This window comes from Microtus pennsylvanicus, chromosome 6 (assembly GCF_037038515.1).
Source record: "Microtus pennsylvanicus isolate mMicPen1 chromosome 6, mMicPen1.hap1, whole genome shotgun sequence".
NCBI lineage: Eukaryota > Metazoa > Chordata > Mammalia > Rodentia > Cricetidae > Microtus > Microtus pennsylvanicus.
In genome coordinates, this window is record NC_134584.1 from 39,263,533 (window position 1) to 39,275,891 (window position 12,359).

Sequence of the window (12,359 nt, forward strand, 5' to 3'; positions counted from 1 at the left end):
TTGTCCTAATGATCCTGTCCCCTCTTTCACTCGGGCACCCTCTGAATGTCCCAGCCAAGAGCACAAGAAAAGCATGGGGTGCTGAAAGGGAGAAAAACCTGGACCTGCTGAGAAGCAAAGAGTTCCTAGCAGGCACGGGACTTGTTGGGATGAAACCTGGGCTCCTCTGTGTTCTAACGTATAAATCACTTATCCCTATGTCTGCTCCAGTCCACACTTCCCTTGGCCTTAGCTGAGGATGTGGGTCCCAAGTGATCGGAGAGCCTGAATCTCTTTACAGGCTAAGGGCAGAATTCGAGCGTCCCTCTAGATTACTTAAAAGCAGCTTCAGTCTGAGGCTTCCTCTCAATAACCTCCAGTGAGTGTCACATGGGAGGAGTCTGCCTTTTGGAAACCTGAGGGTCAGCAGATTTTTAAGCCAGAGCAAACATCTGTGCACAAGGCCTCCAGGTGGCTGTTGGTTCTGCTTACTAATATGAAGAATCTACAGATGGACCCGAGCTCACAAAAGTTGCAAAGTGAGCGTCTGGGGAACGGAATGGCCTGATATTCTGAAGACCAACGTTCCCTTGAGTCTACACGGGGGGGGGGGGAGGGGAGGGGGGGGTGGATGAGTGTTTCTAGCCCAGAATTCTTTGCAATAAATGCTGCTATGGGTTGTGTACACAAACAGTTGTGTGTTTGGACACACCCTTTGAGACCTGTGTGTGCCCAGGTGGGAACTGGTGGGGTAGCAATTAAGGGGTCCTATTCTTTAATCCCAGCATGTGATATTCGTGTCTCTCTTCTACTATGACCATTAATACCACACTCACCATTAATGTTTTCTCAACACAAGGCAGTAGGCACTGTGTTCAGTAGGTTTTATATGCTGCCCTCTATTTCTGCCTTTCTCCTGATTAAGGGAAGAATTGCATTCCATTCACTTTCTAGAAAGGAAACTTATCTGAGCCTTCACATAGTATCTTGTCCAAGACAAAGTGGTTGATCAGATAAAGCGAGATTCAGGTTTTGTCTATAGCCACTCTTGACTTCTCTCAACCCAACAGGGATTTTAAGTGCTTTTTGGTTGCACAAATAAAAACAAGGTGAGTGAAGAAATTAGCCACAGAAAACAAGGGCAGGAGATGGAAGACACGGTGCACAGTCCTGTGTATGTCAGAGGTTGGTTTCAAACTGAGTTTTGAATTTTCTAGGCACAGAAAGGGAGGCCCAGGACCATAAACCACAGTATTCCTATAATATAAATTCCAAATTATTTGCTCTGGAGAAGCAGAGCAATCTTTCCCTTAGTGAAACTTTTTCTCTGTGGTTTCTTATATAGGATTTTAAAAGATGTTGTAATGAATAAAATATGACCTGATCATGAGCCAGAGAATTTTGTAAGGCTGTTTCTCATAAGGCCTGGCAACACAGGCCAAGGGCTTATTGATAAAATATGATTATTGCAATAAACTCTGCAAGGCTCACAACAGTGTCTCTCAGGAAGACAGCAGACTCATCAGGCAGCTAGGTTTTCTTCATGTTTGCATCAGTTACTTGGTTTCCATTGCCTCAGTTTCTCTTCTGAGAACTGAGGATAAAAGTATTACTTACTGTATAGAAGAGAGGTATGTTAAATGTGACCTAGAAAGCACTAAGAATTTTGTTCAGAGCATTACCTATAATAACCAATATCAACTGGGTGGTGGTGTCACACACCTTTAATCCCAGCTCCCAGGAGACAGAGGCAGGACATCTCCAAGTTCGAGGCCAGCCTGGTCTACAGAGCAAGTTCCAGGACAGCCAGAGCTATACAGAGAAACCTTGTCTGAAAGATAAATAAAATTAAAAAATACCATCCTCCTTCTCATCAACATCATCTTCCTCTTCTTCATCATTGTCATTGTTTGCTTTGAGTTTAATTCAGACCAAAACATTTGCTAAGCTAGTCTAAGGTTATACCTAAATATGGGCTGGTTAGACAGCTCAGTGGGTAAATACGCTTTCTTCCAAGTCTGAGGACCTATGTTTGATCCCTGGTACTCACGTGAGGGAAGGAGAGAATTAACGTCTATAAGTTACCCCCTGGCTTCACATGTATGTCATGGTATACACTCACACGTGAGTACACACACAAAGTAAATAAATGATTTCTTTAAGGTTGTGTCCATTTAAGAAACCAGGCTCATGTGCTTCGTGGGAGAGACTCTCTGCTTCTCAGTGCAGTTGCAGGGCTGGAAGCTGCCTACACAACCAGACAAAGTCTGTGTGGTAGTGTGAATGCAATTAGCCCTCAGGAACTCAGAGAGCCGCACTATTGGGAGGTGTGGCCTTGTTGAAGGAAGTGTCACTGTGCACGCAGGCTTTAAGGTCTCTTGCTTAAGCTTTGCTCAGTGTCCCAGTCCACTTCCTGTTGCCTTCTGATCAGCATGTAGCCAGCACATGGCTGCCTGCACACTGTCATGCTCCCTGCCAGGAGGATAATAGACTGAACCTCTGAAACTGTAAGCCAGTCACATGAGTTAAATGTTTTCCTTGTAAGAGCTGCCATGGTCCTGGAGTCTCTTCACAGAAATAGAAACCCTAACAAAGACAGCTTGTTTTTCAGAAAGCAATGCCAAGCACACACTGATGCTCAAACAGGGTTCGTCCCACTGCCGAGACAAAGCTTGGCTTGCTTAGCCTCTTCAAATGCCTAATACAGACGTAACTCTACCATAAATTTTCTCGTATAACAACCACAAAGTACCTTATAATTATTTTTTTTATCAGTTTACTTCCGAAAGGAAGCCTTTAGGATGAGCTGCTTCCCAGAGAGTCTATAGGTAATTCAACTAATTAATTTGCTGTCTATGGATGTTAAGGGTTTGACCCAATCCATTCTGAAGAAGATTCACTAACACAAAATATGGCTTTCAAAATAGTTAGCCACAGCTTTGCTTCTCATGAGTTGAATAGCAAAATTTTACCATTCAGAATCATCTATCCATTACAAGAAGAAATCTGTTATCTTTGACACACGGAAAGATGTCTACTTTTCTGGATTCAGTTCACCAGAAGATGCTAGCTAGGTCATTTAGGATAATATCCAGAAACGAGGAAGCCTCAACTCACCAGAGGAAACTGGCTTGGTCATTAGGGATGATATCCAGAGACAAGGAAGCCTCAAGACTTTGCTTTCAAAGTTATGTGGGATAGATCCTGAAATATCTAGAGACACTGGTGTATATAGTATGTGGGGTAGATCCTGGAGTATTAGAGACACTGATATATATAGTATGTGGGGTAGATCCTAGAGTATCTAGAGACATCACTGTATACAGTATGTGGGTTAAATCCTGGAGTATCTAGAGACACCGCTGTATATAGTATGTGGGTAGATCCTAGAGTATTAGAGACACTGATGTATATAGTATGTGGAATAGATCCTGGATAGGTCTTGGAATATCTAGAGACACTGCTACATATAGTAAGTCCACAGAGTAAGTGGTGGTGGTTCATACCTTTCATCCCAGCACTTGGCTGCTAGAAGCAAAGACCTGTATTTTTTTTTGTTTTTTGTTTTTCGAGACAGGGTTTCTCTGTGGTTTTGGAGCCTGTCCTGGAACTAGCTCTTGTAGACCAGGCTGGTCTCGAACTCACAGAGATCCACCTGCCTCTGCCTCCCAAGTGCTGGGATTAAAGGCGTGTGCCACCACCGCCCGGCTAGACCTGTATTTTGAGATCTGCGTGTTTTTTTTTTGAGCCAAAATTTTTATTTATTCATTTCTTGCACTTGAAGTACTCTTCGATGACATCCTTGGCCTGAGATTCTTTGCCATAGTCCTTAACCATGACACAACTGCAACCAACTACTTTCTGTGGCTTTCCCTCTCGATCAGTTTTACAGAGGCCTACCCATTCCCTGAGTTTCTTGTTGTCATCAACCTTAATTAGGTTGATTTGGTGCTCAGCACAAGGGCCTCCACCAACTTGACATACATAGGCTCATCACAGTTGGATGCAAACACACAGAGATGGGCTTGGCGCTTGTCTAAGGCTTTGACAGCTTCGCGGATGCCACGTGCGAGGTCATCGTGGATGAGGGTAATCTTCACCACCTCTTGAAGGAGACCTGCATTTTTTTATGCCATCTTAAGTTCACAAGTTAAGTAAGATATTCACCTTTGCAGGGCAAGTTTCTGGGCCTAGGAAATTAACCTAGTGAGACCTGCAGGCCCCAGGCTTTAGAAGCAATTGGCATTTACTTTGTTAGTTAACAGTTACAGACCTCAGTACTTTCTTATCAGCTAGGGAGGTCTCCAGACCTGAATTCCAGCCTCCTACCCCCCGCACCTGTTTGCTATATAACAGCTTCTGAGAAATAATAAAGTGGGCAGCTTGATCAGAAAGCCTGACTTGCTGTCATTTCTCGTGTCTCTTGCCCTTTCATTCCTACCCTCCAGGGCGAAATCAGTTCTGTTTGTGTCCCGCTAGTCGGGACACTTGGGGGTGGGGATGAGGTAGAAGCTGGAGAATCTCTGAGTTCAAGGCCAGCCTGATCTGCAGAGTGACTTCCAGGACAATCAGAGCTATACAGAGAAACCCCATCGTGAAAAAAACCAAAATCCAAAAACCACACAAACAAACAAAAGAAAAGAAAAGTCCATGCAGAAGAGGACATACACTTGGATCTGTTTTCAGCTAATCACTTCAGAGGTTGGATCTGGCTGACCCATGTAGTTTTGATTGAAAAGGTGCAGAAGGTGAGGACTGAGAGAGCTTTTCATCCAAATCTGAGTTCCCAGTTCATGGACTGGCATCACCAAAGGCAGATAACTTCTCTGCCCAAAACTGGAACATCTCATGATGTTCACTCTATACAACTGTGTATAAATGACCAGTTCTTGTCAATGGAAAAAGAACAGACATGAATGGTGATGTCTGCCTGAGGTTTTGTAAGAATGAGCAAGGCATCTCTTTGCTCCTCTTTGCCCATTACCAGGCCAAGGGAAGGACATTCTGTGACCATTCAGGCTGCTAGTTACAAGACGGGAGATGCTCGGGTCCCTGGATCACCGTGTGGAGGGGAGCCAGCCCTCCCCCAGCAACACCTACATTGAGACTGATATGTCTGAGAACTAAAACTTGAGGGTGAAGCACTCAAGCTTTGAGTTTTATTTACTGTAATAACTATAATTATTCTAACTTAAGTAGGCATTTATCTTTCAGAATAAGTAGCTTTTAAAATCCTCAAGAGAAGCAGATAAAGTCAGTTAAGTTCAGTAATCAAGGCAGAATGAGTCTTAGAAGGTATGTTGTTTTCAAACTTATTTTCTCAAGATCACTCTTGCAGAAGCAGTTTACTTTTGTAACTAAATATTTATGCAAGCTGTCTTTAAAGTCTTTCCCTCTTCTCTCTCTCCTTCCCTCCCCTCCCTTTCCTTCCCTCTTCCTTTTCTTAAAACAAACCATCCCTTTACCTATGATGACTACTGATGGTTAATGGTCTGGGCTTGCTCTTTCATTCCTAACCTTCCTTGCTTCATCAGGCTTTGGGTAAGTTCTGTTATGTCTGGATAGAGTCCAAGATAGCAAGCAGCAAGCCTCAGGAATAGTCCCGGGATTTCCCAAGCCTTTTACTTTCTATAAAAGTGACTGAAATGAAGAAATCCTGTTATCCCCCCTGCCTGGAGAAAGGTTTCACCTTTTCAGACTCAGAGAGCTTCATCCAGATCTTCATTCTGGTCCTGGGTGCTGAGGGTGAGGTACACAGCATATTCCCCACCCCATCCCACCCCTACTCGCGTTGCTGGTCAGGCCTGAGACTGGAAGATGCTCAATTACTATTAAAGTCAAGTTGCCCGCACAGAGGTGAAGAAAGAGTCCAGGAGCAGCATTGCTGTTTGTAGCAGGAAATGCTATCATCAGCTCTGCTGTAGGGGCTTGCAAAATGATGGAGACAGCGGCCAGTTCGACACTGAGGAATGAGGAACTCACTGGACCAGGCATCTTCCCCTTGATTTCTCAATTGTCTTACCAAATTGTGACCTCCTCAATCACTGACTTTGAGTAAATCCCTTCACACTGACTCCATGTGTATACCGCCCTGGTTTTCTCTCTAGTGCCCTGGACTTCTGCCTCAGGCTCCTGTGCCTCTTCAACTCCTAGACTCAGGCTGTACAGCCCATTTGGACATTAAGCGGACTGACACATCACAGTGGTTTTAGCTTGTATGATTTTCTGCAAAGCGCTTGTCATTATTGGAAAGTATCTTATTCCTTTGTTTACTAGATTCCTTCACGACAGCGTCCACTCTGGGACATCAGAGATTGTCTTATTTATTGTGGCATTGTTAGGGACTAAAACTCCGCTTCATAATGAAGTTCCAGTAATAGCTACTGAGTTAATAAATGACTGCTAGAATGAATGAATGAATGAATGAATGAATGAATTTATGGATTCTAATGATGAAAAGTAGGCTTTCTCCCAAAATAAAAGACTATGAAGAAAGTGGTTCAGATGTAAGAGGGAAGCAAGATCAGAGTTTAAAACTACGCTAGAGCATTGTGTTGAGGTCCTCTCTGCGAAATGGGTAAGTTTCCTTTTTATCAGCCACAGAAGGGTGGGTTCCATGCCTTCCTTATGCAAGCTGGGTCTTTTCCATCTGGCGTATGTGTTGCTTACCTCACATCGGGCTCTGCGGTGGCAGCATGCAGTGGCAGGCGGCCGTTTTTATCTGGGATGTTGTGCTTGGCACCATTTCTGAGCAGACTCACACAGCCTTCAAGCCAGCCCTGAAAGGCAGCAGCGATAGTATTATTATATAAGACAGCCTCATATAACACGGGTCAAGCTTTCTATAGCTGTGTGTGTGTGTGTTGTTGTTGTGGTGATGGTTTTTGTTGTAGTTGTTTTGGCCACTTATTTGGTTTGGCTAAAAGCTTGTTTAAGTGGAAACCATTAAAGACCACAGTTCCAACTCGGGCCCCAGAGCAGAGAGCTGAAGTCTGAGCTTCAAGTTCCCAGGTTTTCTGTCTGATTGTGGCCCTTCACATGCAGGTTGATGCAGGCGCTCTTGCCTCTCCCTTTCATTTCCAGGACCCCTCACTGGGATTCAGCTGCAACAATTAGGCTACCCCAAAGATAGCATGTGACAGGGAGTAGTCACCTGCTCTGGCTGCTCTGGCATGTGGCTTAGTTCTACATGATACACATCACCTGTCTAACTTGGATGACAACATCCACGTCTAAAAGCTGGATTCCTGTACCACTTCTGAGTCCTAGCCTACATGCCAGCCTGTCTCCCATGTCTAAAGTGTAGGTCTTGGCTCTTTATCATCTCATGCCCTGTTTATAATAACCCAAAGGACAGCATCTTCCTTACTTGAGTCAGTCTCATCCCAGTGCTTAGACACACAACTCACACACCCTGCCAATAGCTGCAGTTCTAATGCTGGCATCCTGACTCTCTAAGGTGAAGCACGAGCATTCTCCAAGGGATACACCTCGCAAGGTTTTATGCACCTACATGTTTCTTAGGAGGCTGTGTGAATTCCCTGCACCCTATTTGTATCAGCTGAAACTTGATATTATCACCTTGCTGGTCAGTACATCCAGCTGGATCTTTTTTTTGTAGATTTATAAATATGTATACAGTATTCTGTCTGCAGGTTTGCCTATATGCCAATAGAGGACGTCAGATCTGATTATAGATGGTTGTGAACCACCATGTGGTTGCTGGGAATTGAACCCTGAACCCGTGGAAGTCAATGCTCTTTATCTTTGAGATATCTCTCCAGCCTTTTTTTTTTACTATCTTATATTAAAGAACATTAGTAACCTGAGACTATCCCTGCCCAGATTTACACTGCTTTCTTAATTTATACTTCTTTAGCTGACCCAGCTTAGCTGATAACCAAGCTTAGTTCTCTTTGCTAAGCAGAAAGTCTCCTACATTTATCTTCAACCCTTGGGCTACACAGCTACTTATAAACAGACAAATAAGTAGATGAAACTCTTATTGAGAAGAATAATGTGATAACCTTTTATTCAAAAGCGGTTTCTAGCCTTCCTCCACGTGTATATAGTCAAGCCTCGAGATGTCCCAGTGAGCTGAGACAGCTGAAGATTCTTTCCCTTAGGATGACAATATTGGAAGCACCAAAACCTAAAGAGTTAATAAACTTCCTGAAGAAAGAATCATATGGACAGAACCTTGTGGTTTTGAAGCCTCTAGACAATATCTGCCAACAAGGAGCACATCCAAACTCCCGGCTGAGCCAGGCATGGAGATGCAGACCTAGAATCCCAGAGGTTACCAGCAAGAGGATCAGGAGTTAAGGGTCATTCTCTGCTACATAGTGACTTTGAAGACATCCTGGATTACATCCTGGCCACAAAAATCAAAACTAAAAACCTCCATGGGCTGTAATACCAAATAAGGTTCTGTAGAACTGGCCAGCGATATCTGTCTTAAGTAGAAACAAATATTTGGGGGGCACTGTTTGTACTGACTCATAGTTTACTAATATATTAAATTTGTTTCTAATTGCTAATGTCCAAGTCATCAAGATCTCTGCTTAAAAGAAAAAAAAATGTATCAGAGGACCCAAAAGCTAGGCATGCTTTGCAAACTTCAGAATTGCCCAAGATTTTACATATGGCTTTTGAAAAAGCAGATCTTTTGGTGGAGTAAGCTTTGAAACATCTAAAATATTTTGCAATTCTTCCTGGAACTCAATGTGTGTATGTGGTTTTCTTCATTCTTTTTTTCTTTTCCTTCTTCTTCAGAAAAGAAATTTAGAAATCAGTGAAGACATTTGAAAGCCTTGATACCATTTGGAGGCGACAGATGAACCCCATACCTACTATGTCAGCCGACCTCACCATTGCCTTCAGCTGTGAGAAGCTGGGGTTACTGCTTTTACTATACCTCAAAAGTAAAGACAGAGGAACAAAAAGGTGAAGAGATTTGCCCAAGGTCACATGTCTACAAATCTCTGTATACCCTGAGTTAAGAATCAGTTTCTAAGTGCCTCTTTTGCCAAGGTTCTCCTAATGATCAAATCTAGACATCACCGGATTTCACAGCGACCCTCCTCTCCCCAGAGCCTCAGCATCCAGGGATGGGTCCAGACTAGACCTCACTCAGAAGCCAGCACAGTTAAGAAGGCCGTCCTATCTTGGGTCACTTCTCTCACACAGCTCTTTGGGAAGAGTTGCCTGCAAAGGGGTCACCTGGAAACAATCCATCTTGCCCCTCATAATTGATGTTTAGGGAGAACGTCCTTCCAGTCCTTTCAAGTTTGGAAATTTAGAGTTCTAAAAGACATACAATTTGTTTCTGCTGTCTTCATTGAGTCTAATGGCGGTCAACTTTACACAGCATTTCCGCCCCTTTCCTTTGCTCCTTAATCCGGATGTTTTCTTTTCTTTATCTCAGACACAAAAAAAGTGTGTTAACAAGAGCAGTGATGACGGCATGTGCTACAAAGGGAGGGGACTGAGAGTGTGGCCACACATCTGTCTGAGATAAGGGAGGGGACTGAGAGTGTGGCCACACATCTGTCTGAGATAAGGGAGGGGACTGAGAGTGTGGCCACACATCTGTCTGAGATAAGGGAGGGGACTGAGAGTGTGGCCATACATCTGTCTGAGATAAGGGAGGGGACTGAGAGTGTGGCCATACATCTGTCTGAGATAAGGGAGGGGACTGAGAGTGTGGCCACACATCTGTCTGAGATAAGGGAGGGGACTGAGAGTGTGGCCATACATCTGTCTGAGATATGCAGACTCACTCAGCTAGGACTCACAGAGCAGTGGTCTTCAAACTCAGGGGGCCACAGATGTTTACGGGGAGGTTGGTCTAACCTGCAGGCTCCCTTCCTCCCCTGCCCCCATGCTATCCAAGGAGTATCTAACAGAGGAAACCTTAGTATACCTCAGAACCCGCCTTCCAAACAAGACCTCTATGGGATATTGATACAAGAACCCTGTGGACCACACTTCAAAATATCATGCCTCGATTTGTCTGTGGGTCCCAGGGAAAGGAAAAAAAAATTAAAAAGCGGCCTCTGGAGAAAATCTCCGTGGGAATTGAGTAATGCATCATTGTAAACTCTGTGTGAATTGTGACAGGAAGGGGTGGTGTGTTTGGGGAAGGGAAGTGCTTTATTTCAGTGGGGCACCCTAGGAGGCCTGGTTGGGGGTGAACCCACCACTACCAACTGGCAGCAGTAGTGAATGCCTGAGGCAAGATGTGCTAGGATGGTGGTCACATTGCTGGAAAAGAAGAGAAGCATTCAAGTGTTCCTCATGTGGTGGGTAGGGCTTGTTTCACACGGGTTTAAGCTATGTCACCCCAGAAGAATCAGAAAAGCAACTGAGAGGAGGGGGCTAGAGGAGTTTCCATGAGTCTTAACCATGTCTTGCTTCAATGTTGGGCAATGCTGAACCGAAATCCTGAGTGTGAGGAATGACATTACAGTTTCTAATGTGAGCACTAGCCAGGAACCGAGTCCTTCCCTTGGTGTTGCCCTGTGATCCTGGCTTGTTCTCCTCACCCTAGTCCCCTCACTCTTCCCAGCTCCCATCATTTCTCACGTTCTTCACTCTGGAGTGTCCACTCAGCCCCCCTCCATCTAATCTCACCCCACAGATGTTAGCTGGATCTTGAAATCACTACCACCGTCTGGGGGTCATTTATGGCAGCCTTCTTAAAAAATACTCAGAAGGGCCAGAAATGCCTCGAGTGAAATTCCGATGCTGAGATAGAAAAGAACATTTCGCTGGTGGTCACACCAGCTCTCCCTTAGCTTGTGAAGAATATGTGCGAGCCTTAGGGATAATGAGTGGAACCGAAAGTTCTACTCTCCTACTGCATCAACTCATGGGCACCTTTCTTTGAGTCGAATCCACACGACATCTGTAGGTCCCTTGCTCTGTGGCCCCATTAACAAGCATAAATTCTTACCAGGTAGGTTGCCAGGCACAAACTGGTGCGGCCATGCGCGTCCTGGGTATTAATGTTGGCGCCCATCTTCAACAGCAGTTTCACCGTGTCTACTTGACGCCCAGAAACCGCATGCATCAAGGGCGTGCATCCTGGAATGAGGCATTTCAGCAGGCCTTTACAAACGTTTAACTTTTGAGATTTAGAGCAGACCATTTGCCTATCCATCTGCTTTGCTTTCCCGCAGCACGAATCCAGCTGCTGGATGTTGTGGGTCTGAGATGAAGATGATGATAGCATCCGCTTGCATAAGTGTTGGGTTTCCTTCTAATCTCCCTCCCCTTAGTTGTCTATAATTCTCCCTCTCCTCCTTCTCAGTTGTCTGGAATAGTTGGTGGATTAAAACAGTTTGGGCAGATGACCAGAACTGGCCGTGGTGGTCTCAGGGATGTGAATAACTCCGGGTATACCGGGTAAGTTTATCCACACTAAGCCGAGGTAGTGCAGAATCTGGAAGAGCGGCTTTTGGTCCACCTAGGCAAACAGGTTCAGCACACATTGACAGGCAGGGGGTGGCAAAGCTGGGTGGTAGCCTTGGGCTTCACAAACTCTCAGTAGGATCCACCTCACTGAATTCTTCTCTTTCTGAATCAATACAGCCAAAGGCATTTTGTTTTTTAGTGTGTTTTCTTTCTGAATAAAAATAGAGATGAATGAACCCATTTTATTTAATTTTGTGGGGCTGGAACAAACAAGGAATGTCACATTCCTTCAGTCCAAGGGACCAAGCTTAGAGCCAACCCACTGGTGAACTGACATGTGCTTAGACTCTATGGAGATGGTGGTTCTCTTCTGGATACACCCAGCAGCTGTGGTCCCCAGAGAGGGCTGCTGTTCTCGCTGAACATGGCAGCTGGTGGTCCAGCAGCCCTCTTTTCTGAGATCCTTTTCAGACATTCATTCTGGGTAAAGCAGCAATAAAGTGATTCTTAGGAAAGTGAGGGGTGAGATTTTTCTCTCTTCTTTCTCCTTTCCTCCTTATCCCTCATTTCTTTCTTTCCCCATCTCTTCCTTCCTCCCTTCCCACTTCCTTTCTCCCTCCTTCCTTCCCTTACTTCCTCCCTACTTCCCTTTCCTATCAAGCAGTTGCAAGCTGCTGTGGTGGCGCGCGCGCGCGCACACACACACACACACACACACACACACACACACACACACACACTCGGGAGGCAGAGGCAGGCAGATCTCTGAGTTCAAGGCCAGCCTGGTCTACAGATCAAGTTCCAGGACAGCCAGGACTACACAGAGAAATTTTGCGTGGAAAAACCAGAAACAAATAAAAATTATTAAAAATGAAAGTGGTAGTTATAACCATTAGAGGGGAAAGAAAAGACACAATGAATAAGAAAATAAAACAATTTGTGAATCTGAGATATTCAGTAAA

At 44.6% G+C, this 12,359-nt stretch overlaps 1 protein-coding gene and 1 pseudogene across 2 annotated transcripts in view; both read right to left on the minus strand.

Annotated features, from left to right (window-relative positions):
• The window catches only part of Ankrd55 (ankyrin repeat domain 55), an 89,722-nt gene that overhangs the window by 52,905 nt on the left and 24,458 nt on the right, over positions 1–12,359 (minus strand). For both annotated transcript variants that reach the window (XM_075976064.1, XM_075976063.1), the window contains exons 4-5: positions 10,937–11,067; positions 6,649–6,758 (exon numbers count right to left, since the gene is read on the minus strand). In XM_075976064.1, the coding sequence (XP_075832179.1) occupies positions 6,649–6,758; positions 10,937–11,067 (241 nt within the window). The remainder of the gene's footprint in view (positions 1–6,648; positions 6,759–10,936; positions 11,068–12,359) is intronic.
• Positions 3,715–4,390, minus strand: LOC142852675 (small ribosomal subunit protein eS12-like; annotated as a pseudogene).